The 10241-nt window shown below is 40.6% G+C and overlaps 1 protein-coding gene across 1 annotated transcript; it reads right to left on the minus strand.

Moving 5' to 3' along the window:
• Nucleotides 1–6: 6 nt before the first annotated feature.
• PSTK (phosphoseryl-tRNA kinase) lies at nt 7–10237 on the minus strand (the record flags this gene model as incomplete). The annotated part of the gene is made up of 6 exons (XM_019669160.1): nt 7–1243; nt 4146–4239; nt 4773–4848; nt 7307–7505; nt 7752–8043; nt 10094–10237. Coding segments are annotated over 6 exons (1005 nt in total), but the record flags the coding sequence as incomplete, so codon positions are not given.
• Between the last annotated feature and the right edge of the window lie 4 nt (nt 10238–10241).

Genomic DNA, 10241 nt, shown 5'->3' on the forward strand with positions numbered 1-10241 from the left:
ATTAAAAAATTAAAACTGTGAAGAGATTAATAGGGACTAATTTTATTTCAGTATGTAACTACAACTTTTTATTACAGTATGTAACTACAACTTTTTGAAATTCAAGTCAAAGCTAGACTTTTACCTTCAAAAAATTCCATTGGATATTTCCCAGCACTATTTCATTTTAGAAATAAGTGTTTGCTATTCATCTGCAAAATTGTTTGACAAAGGGAATATTACAAAAAAAATGTTCAAAGATAAATCTCATTTTAAGTTCTACAAAAATATTTATCAAATGGATGTATTATTTTCTTAAAATCTCCTAAAAACTTTTTCATTAAATAGTCTTAGAGGGTATGTGATTTCTAGAACTTGTTTTTGTTAATATATACTTTGTTGTAAAGAACATATTTTGTATGCAAAACATAAAACTTAAGCATCATTGCAAAACACTATATATTGTTTAGGGATTCCAGAAAGCAGTTTAATGCTGAAATAACCACACCTAGTAATGGAGTCCATATTGTGAAAGAAGCTTTGCTTTTGTAATATATGAATAAAAAATAACACTTTCTAATGATCTCGATTTTTCTTTTTGAAAACCAGGATCCAATTAGTTTGTTAGTTATTTTCCAATATGTAAAATACTTTAAAAAAAAAGTTTTGTGGCTACATTAGTTTGAATCTGTAGAATGCCTTACCCATGAGAATATCTGTCACCTGAGTTAAAAACAACAGCTCCAGACATGCGCGTTTTGTCTCCCTTCTAGTTTCTTCACTTGTGTGACTCCTGCCCCTCCCCAGCCCTACCCTAGGAGTTCTGGCCAGAAATGATGAAGGCCGCCTCTGATGTTTCATTATTCCTGTCACATCTTACAAGTGACTGACTGAAGAAGTAACTTCTGCTATGACAAATAGGTCTTTTAGAATGACTGATTTTTATAAAATATAAGTGGCAATTTACATCATTGGTCTAGAAAACATCCAGTAATACAAAATTGCTGTAATTAGTTGACAAAATCTTAACCAGTATGAGATATTTGATTGGAAGTTCAGAAGTTTTAATGCTGCTTTGAAAAATACTTCTGTACAATATTATCTTTCTCATAATGAAAAGAAGAAATAACATCTGAAATGCCAGTGGTTTGTTGAAAGCACAGATACTTTTTGTTTCCTTGTCTTAGGTCTTCCAAAAACTCTGCTTTGAGCTTGTTAAGTTCTTCTGCTAGAAGCTTCAAGTTGTAAGGAAGCACTTGTTCATCTAAGACAAAGATATTCTCGAATTATTTGTGTAAATTAAATCAAGCTGGGCTGTCTAAGGACACCAGGAAATTAATTTGATTACTTCAGACAAACCAATTAAATTCTTCTATAAATAATCACAATACCACGGAGTTGGCATGATATACGTGTATATATAAAAGGTTACATTAATGTGACACAAGCAAATCAGGTCACATTAATGTGTGATACAAGCAAATTATTTAAATAACTTGCTAGGAAATTCCTGAGCAGAAAAGACAAGGGATTTTTGTTGTTGACAAGATATTTCACTTGTAATCTTACTAACAGGTAGTAAGGCAAAACAGCAGAGCCAGAAAATGATAATTTGGTTTTGAAACTGATAAAACCTACAACAGTTGTCCAATATAACGTTCTACAATGATGGAAACGTTCTGTATCCGCCCTATTTAATTAGGCAGCGCCCAGCCGTGTGGGTAGTGTGAGGAACTGAATTTTTTGTAAAACAGCTTTATTGTGATACAACTCACACACCACCCAAATTACCTGTTTAAACTACAATTCAGTGGTTTTAGTATACTCAGATATGTGCAAGTGTCACCACGATTTTAGAACATTTTGTCATCTCAAATACCTGTACCCTTTACCTACCCTATCCTCCCACCCCGCCCAATCCCTAAGCAACCACTAATCTACGCGTGTATAGATTTGCCCGTTCTGACAGTTCACGTGACTGGAATTGTGTGATATGTGGCCTTCTGTGATTGGCTGCTTTCATTTTGCATGTTTTCAAGGTTCATCCACGTTGTACCATGTATTGATCTCATTCCTTTTTACTGCCAAATAATCCGTTGTATGGGTACACCACGTTTGGTTTATCAGTTTGTCAGCTGATGGACACCTAGGTTGCTTCCACCTTTTGGCTGTTGTGAATAGTGGTGCTATAAACATTTGTGTACAAATTTTTATATGAACATTTTTCATTTCTCTTGAGTATATACCTACTGGTGGAATTGCTTGGTCCCATGGTAACTACACTTAACTGTTTGAGGAACTGCCAGGCTGCTTCCCAAAGCAGCTGCACCGGCTCCCACCCCACCAGCCGTGCAGGAGTGTTTTGACTCCTGCACAGCCTCGCCTGCACCTGTTGATTCTAGCCATCCTCGTGGGTGGGCAGTGTTATCTCACTGTGCTTTTGATGCGCACTTCCCTGATGACTAATGACATCAAGCATGTTTTCATGCTGTTATTGGCTACTTGTGTATCTTCCCTGGGCAAATCCTTAGCCCATTTAAAAAACTGGGTCATTTGTCTTTATTATGGAGTGCTAAGAGTATTTATATAGTTTGGATACCTGGATAAAAGTCCCTCATCAGACACGTTATTTGCAAATATTTCTCCCATTCTTTTTTTTTTTTTCTTTAAATTTACTTTCTTGATGGTAGGAGAACTGCATTTTTACTGTTATTTAAGCCTCGATCCAGAAGCTAGTACCACGTCCCTCACAAAGACACAAAAAACTATGTGTTTTTTAAATGGGTGGGAAAGAGTCAAGAGTGATTTGGGCATAATGCTTTTCCCCCTTCCCTTCATGTTCTAGACAGAACAGAAGAAAGGCAAATGGTGGAGATAGAGCTGCAGCTATTTTTGGTTTTTTTTCTAATCACGCCACATCTGTTCCAGTCCTGTTTCTCACACTTTGGATTGTAACCCATAAGTGAGTTGCAAGTTGCAACCAGTGTTTTTCTAAAATGGAATCAAATAGAACATGGCGTTCCTTAAACGCGAGGGTTTTGTGACACTTTTTATGTGTGCTTGTGTTCATGTACTGAGCTACACAGAGGTAACTATACAACATCTACTTACAGATCATGGTAAAAAAAAAAAAGTTTGAAAAACACCATACGGTTAGTATACTGTTTGTTTTTCCAATGTTTAAGCATTTGTAAAGGTATTAGCTTTTGTTGGTGATGTGGGGAGCATAACAGAAAGCACAGATACAAGCAGCCTTAACTCTGAATCCCAGGTTGCCCAAGTACAGCGTTTAGTATTACAGCTATTTGGCTTTGGGCAAGTTACTGTATCCTCTCAGAACCTTCATGTCACCATTTGTAAAATCACAGCTATCTTATAGGATTGTAAAGACTAGAAAAAATATAAGGCACTTAGCATATAAAAGGAGCTCAAGAAACGTTAAGCTGTTATTTCTTTAAATCAAATTTTAAATATAGCAAAAAGTTCAATGTTTAAAATCTAAAGGAATTAGTTTATAAAACTATAATTACCGTGTTTCATCTAAGTTTATGTAAGACTGACAGTATACTGAGCTTGTTCAAACTCCGTGCTGACTTTACATCCGGTCTCCGACTCCCTCCCCCACTGTTCTTGCTTCACCCTGGACGCAGTGGCCTCTTTTCTGTTCTGGAACACACCAAACAACTTTACCTCTGGGCTTTTGCGCTTGAAGTGTCTTCCAGATGTCTGCATGGCTTGCTCTTCCCTTTCATTCACATCTCTGCTTAAATGTCACCTTCTCTGAGAAGTCTTCCTGATTACTCCTTTAAAAAGAAGTCCCCCCCATCACTCTGCCCTCCCTGCCTCATGCTACTTGATTTTTCTTCAGAGCATTGGCATATATTCACTTTTTTTTCCTGTCTGTCTCCTCACTATCATGTTTGCTCCCTCTCAACTCCCCAGTACCTAGAATAAGGCCTTGGAGAGGAGCCACTCTGTAAAGATTTATTGGACGGATGAACCCCCAGCTCCAGGGGTAGAATTTTTCGTTTCGTATAACCAAGTTGCATATTTGAACTGAAACACGATGTACGCTTTATGGCTGAAAGCTAATAACTACCCAAGTGTCAAGGGAACCAGAGGAGCAGTAGTCATACTACCCAACACAATGGAACCACCCAACATACCTTTCGCTTCCTTCATTGTCTGAGAGACAATTCTTCGGAGGGTCTGATCGGCTTGATGAAGAATGCTCATTGAACAAATAATTCTGTCTGTTTCCTATGTAATATAGACATAGTTATTAGAACAGTTATATAGTTTTATAAAAGCCAAGGCTAAAGTAGATGCAGACTTGAAAAGACAAAAAGAAAAAGCGCAGTGGCTTTTCATTCCAGTTACTCTTCCGTAGGACAGTCTGTATGAAATACATCCAGTTGCAACCTGGGTTCCATCGGGGCAGTGGGATACTGGTAAATGTCCAACAACGGGCTCTCCAGAAAAACAACAAAACCTATCTATAGTGTTTGTCAATGTCTGGGGCGTAAATAGCCCCATCCTTGCCCATCTCAAGCTACCAAAACAATGTCAGCAGGCCCCCATTTCTGAAAATTTGACAGCTTTGACTAGCTAGTGCAGGCAGCCACCAGTGCACCAGCAGCATCCAGGGGCCAGAAGCTGAGAGCGGGTGACATGCCGAGGCAGTGCCAGAGCTGCTTGCACATTTTACTCGTATTATTCACTCGGCTCATACAGATCTTCCTACAAACAGCTATCCCTTCTCATTTCTACTAAAGCTAAACTGGAAGGCTTACCTTTTGTTCCACATTGTCCTCAACGTATTTCACTGGATTTTCCAGAGCAGTAAGCAAGAAATCAGTTAACTTCGGGCTGTAAGAAAAGGTGTAATAAAGTAAATCCTAATAGCAAACATTTGTTTCCAAATAACTTGTGTTTGTAAACACCAAGTTGAATTCTAGAGGGATATAAGTGCTGGAATCCACGATCCTAAACAAAACGGGGAAAATGACGATTTGGAAGCTAAGTTCTACTTGCAAAATCGAAATGGAGAAGCTTAAATTGTAAACCAAAAAAACCCTCATTAAAAAAAAAGACTAAATTCCAAAGATATATCAATAAGCTTTGAAAAGGCATTCTCTCTTCCTCAGTAAGTGCTGAACTCGAGGCTACCAGAACTCTCTTTTATTCCCTAAAGAAAATTGTCCAGTCTTGACCTTACGGCTTCTGCCCCTTAACTGGGTCTTGATTAGCAAAGCTCTTCACTTGTCCAGGGGCCATGGAGAGTGGAGGTGGAATTCATTCATTTAACGAATATTTATTGGGCCTCTTAGAAATATGGGACAACGATGTGAAACTGTGTGCTAAGCTGGGGGTGACGCAAGATGCCTACCCTCTCCAAGGGATAATGTAATGGAGAGAGACAGGTAATAAATTAGTAAGCAAAAAATAATAATTTCAGAGAGTGACGGGTGGTAAGTTAAGAATACACACAGTGATAATGATAAGAGAGTGCCTGGGTAATCTAACTACATTCTTCAGGGTTAAGGTGCTTGGGAAGCCAGTCAAGCATAAATATGTGGAAGGGTAGAGGGGACGGCAGGTACAAAGGCCCTGAGGCAAGAACAAGCTTCTTGTGTTCACATAACAGGGCTGGTTTGGTTGAAAAGTAGCAACGGGAGAGAGTGGTACGATACGAGGCTGGGGAGTTAAATCAGGGTTGGAACACATGGATAACCTACCTTAATGGTAAGGACCCTGAATTTTACTCAGAGTACAAGGGGTAGCACTGAAAATATTTGAGGCAGTGAACTCACTGAGTTACACCTCAACCTCAAGATGATTTTTGTCACTGAAAAGAGCCCAGGTTCTAGAGTGAATGAGATTGCACTGGGTCCAAATCTTGGCTCTGCCATTTACTACCTGGCTGTTATATACTTACCTGGGCCTCAGATATCCCATCTATAAAAGGGGCATGACTGTATCTGCCCGCACAGGGATGTTGTAAGGACTGAATGAGGTTATACATATAAAGTGGTAGTAAGATTTCAGAGAAGCCTGGGAAAGGTACAGTTAGTCAGATCACCTTTCAACTTCTCACACAGGGCCACCGGACTTCCAACAACCTGGTCAGAGTTACGCGGTGACTATTGTGGATATGTGAAAAAAGGTGACCATCTTTAGACCCAAGACAAAACTGCAGACTGTGCTAAGAGTGGGCATTGGAGAAGCTCACTCCTCCTTGCTTCTAGAAAGAACTGGCCCTCACTGGTCTGAAAGCATTGATGATAAACCTTATGCTGCTCTCATGCGATAGCTCAATGCCTTGACCAGCCATTTCCTTCCAAAGGAAACATTTTACGTATTCCAGAACGAGTAGCAATCAAGCAGTTATGTGCCTGCTCAAGGTTTCAGGATATTATGAGAAGTTAAAATTAGAAACCTCAGCAGTAGCTTATTTCATAAATCCTATAAACAATAGTTACTTAAACCCAATTTTGGGGTTTGTTTTTTTTAAGTATGTCAAAGTATATATTATAAAATGCATGGAAACTAAATGTTATGAAGAATGAGTCTTTAAAAACTACTGATTCTCTACGGACAACAGTCAGGCAGGGGCTAAGGAGAGGTGAGCAGTAATATACCTGCAGAGCTGCACTGTCTGGACAACAGCCATGAGCCACGTGAGGCTACTGAAGTTTCAAGTAATTAAAATAAAATTTAAAATTCAGGTCATCAGTTGCACTAGCTGTTTCCAGTGCTCCAGGGTCACATGTGGCTGGCAGCTCCCATGCTGGACAGTGTGAATGGAGAACATTTCGCGAGTGAAACAGTGAAATTTCCATTAGAAAATGTGCTGCTGTAGAACTCTCCAGACCAGAATGCATTAGATACCACGGCCACAAGCCTTCCCTACGCACAAGCAGCATAACTATCGCGAGGTTTAAGGCAAAATTAGGATTCAATATCAGTTCCGGTATCTTTTTCTTTCTATAAGAAAACTACTGGGCAACCTATTTAGACTTGCATGCCATTTTGGCAAGAATACCAAATATGTGTCCTAGTCTGAATTCCCTGCTCTGACCACTGGGCACAGCAGGATCTTAACAAGAGCACGTTCTGCAAATACACTGGGGGTCAAATCTCAGCTGTCACAGCTCGGTGACGCTGGGCAAACTGAACAGTTCTCATTCAGTTTCCTCTCCTACACAAAGGGGGAAATAAAGCTCTAAGGCCTGTGAGAGGATTAACCAAGGGATACAAGTAAAGCATTTAGCACAGTGCCTGCCTCAGGAAGACACCCATTGAAGGATGGCTTTGAGGGGAATACCTGGCCTCAGAAGGACACGCTGGACTCTGAATTGTGAGGCTGTTGTGTTCCCAAGCATTTTTCTCAGGGTTGGGCTCTTCTATCTTTCTTCCCATCAGGTGGATGGTCTCAGCAGGCAGTGCCCGTGGTCTCTGGCCATTCCTCTGTAAACAGGTCTCGAGAGAACAATCTAAAAAGAGCTGGCAAAAGCCTAATGAATCTGAAAACAATTTGAAACCACAGAAGTTACTGGTGTGCTATTTTCTAAATGTGAAATAAACATATTAGACACATTATCCGAGCCGCAGCGGGGAAAACCATATATAATACTGAATGAACATCTAGCTTTGAAAATGAAGAAAATCCATATAAGCCTCCCAATCCAATTAAATTCTCAGTAAAGATGGTAATGATTTTGATGTGGGAATACATGTCTCTATGTGTAAGAAAAAAATGTTTTAATTACATTTCCGAGCCAGTTGGTAGACTTCATATCTCATACTTTGATAATAGAAGTTGTCGTCTAAAATCAAAAACAAAGGTCTAGAAACAGCAGTCTTCGTTAAGAGGTAGCAAGACTGGGCCTCATGCGCTGCAGAAGATATGAGATCTTGATCCTTTAAGCAGGTTATAAAATCTTCCCACATGGCTTCAGTCCTATTGGGTGGGGCAGCCATCTGACACCCGTTAATGACAGCCAGCAAGAAGTATTCTATGTACTTCAACAGCTCCTGTCGAAGCAATTTCCATTGGGTTGGCTATAAAAAAACCAAAGAATTGCGATTTATATTAGGTTTTGGCCAGTAAGGCAGTCATGCCTCATTGCAAAATGAAAATTTCATCCCACAGTACTGCACCATTTGGCATCCTCTAAACACAGCTTGCTTTCCCTTCCCACGCTTCCATGTCCTCCTATCTACCATTCCCTCTGCCTGGAAAGCTCCTCCCCAAAGATGTCAGTCCTCTGTCAACTCTTCTCAAACTCAACCATGCAGAAGGCAGCTCAGACCCTTGCCTATCACGACACCCTGTTCTGTATATGTTGGGTCTCCACTCTAGCAGGGTTTACACTATTTTGGCATTTGTTTGCACATCTCTCTGTCCGTGCTCATCCATTGTACACACACCCTACAGTAGAGGGTCTGAAGCCAATTGGTACTCCAGAAATGTAAATTAAATGACTGAATAATTAAATGAGTGAATAAATGAAAGAATGAAAAGCTGTTACCATCCAGGAGAAAGGAAAACCGAAATAAATTAGGTTGGCTATGATACCGTAATGCTGGTTTGCCTTTGAAATGAGAAAAGTTCTGGACACAAAGAGGATCAGCTGAAAGGTCCCAGGGTCATGAGGAAAAGACCTCAGGCTAACACCAGGGTTGAAATGGGATGGGGAAAGATAGAGGAAGCAGATTGAGGGAAAGAGAATAAATAGCTTGAAAATACAAGTAGTCTTGTGCTGCTCAAGGGCTGTGGAGAGCACTGAGGGAGTTATGAGGTCAAACACAAGAACAGGAGATCAGGGTCCCTCTCCTGCCTTCCATGCCTTACCACATCACTGAGATTACAGCACATACAATAAACACATCAGCTAAACCCACTAAAAAGGAAGGAGGGATCACTTCCTAAAAGATGAGATATCCTTCTCATGTGATTAGATGAGTCCCATGGGCTTAGTAGGGGGAGAGTGCAAAAAAACCTAAGAAAAGTGAGGAAAAGCCCAGCAAATACAACAATCCCTATCAACAACTTTCAGCTTTCTCCAAAGTGGTGACAATACTATCATCTAAGTAAATCGGTGCTGCCAAGGCTTGATACCATATTTGCCTCACAATTAACCAAGAAAGAGAAAGTATATAACTTTGCTGGGGTGGTCCAAAGTTTTTCCATATGTCAAATGTACTGTATTTTTGCATATATATTTACAGAGTGGAATCACATCATATTTGCACTTTATTTATGTGAATTCATCTACACTCGGGCACTAAATGACAAAAATAACTTTAACATTTTCAGAATACGTCAACCAAAGAGTATTTGCTCTAGAGTGAGCATGAGATCCGGGAGACATGAATCTACTCTTCCCCCAGGTCTCAGGTTTCACACGCTTCTCCAGGAGGATGCGTCTCATAGCGCTGAGTGTGATCGGAGGGTTTAAAGAGAAGTATTTACATGGAACATACAAGTTGCTCCCTAAATACAAGCCCATTACTTTATCTGGGGGTCTACTAAGAAACAGCCATTTTTTCCTATGCTGGCAGATGCAGGTTTACCCTGAGATGAGTAAGTTGACTTTCAGAGGCCACGTCCTTCATTTGTACAGCCTCTTTATCGTCATAGCAGTTTTGTTACTTATCATTTTGTACTCTCCACCCCCCTCCCAATTGTATAAACTTCAAGCCCCACAAAACCTGGATTCTCCCCTGGCTGCCTGTTAAACTGGCTGTGTTGGAATTTTTGAGAGATTCTGTCCGTCTTCCACGAAAAACCTTCCCAAAGGATTTTCAAGAGTATACTTGTCTATGGGGGATTTCCACCTTGCACGCTGACTTCAGGCCTAACCCTGTCTTAAAACTCCACTGTATAGAATATACAATACATATATGTCTCCAATGTACATATAAACCTCTACAATGAATTCCTCTAAGATGGAGTCAACTCATCCTAGGTTAAACCAGCTCCACTTTCCTGGAACTCCAGTCTTTCCCTCTCTACTCTCCCACACCGGGTATCATCCTGTATACAGGGGAGGAGCATGTACATTTCCTTCGGCCGCCAGAGTCTAGGCCCCGCCCCCTCCCTACTGACCAATGGCCGTGCGCTCGCCTCCTCAAGGAACGCGTCCGGCATGATGTCATCATAGGCGACGACGCCGACGGCCCAGCTCCGCTCCTGCTGTAGTTGGTGACTGAGAGCCCGCGCGAAGGTCGATTTTCCAGCTGCGGGCAGACCGCAG

This window comes from Hipposideros armiger, unplaced genomic scaffold, assembly GCF_001890085.2.
Source record: "Hipposideros armiger isolate ML-2016 unplaced genomic scaffold, ASM189008v1 scaffold_549, whole genome shotgun sequence".
Classification (NCBI taxonomy): Eukaryota; Metazoa; Chordata; class Mammalia; order Chiroptera; family Hipposideridae; genus Hipposideros; species Hipposideros armiger.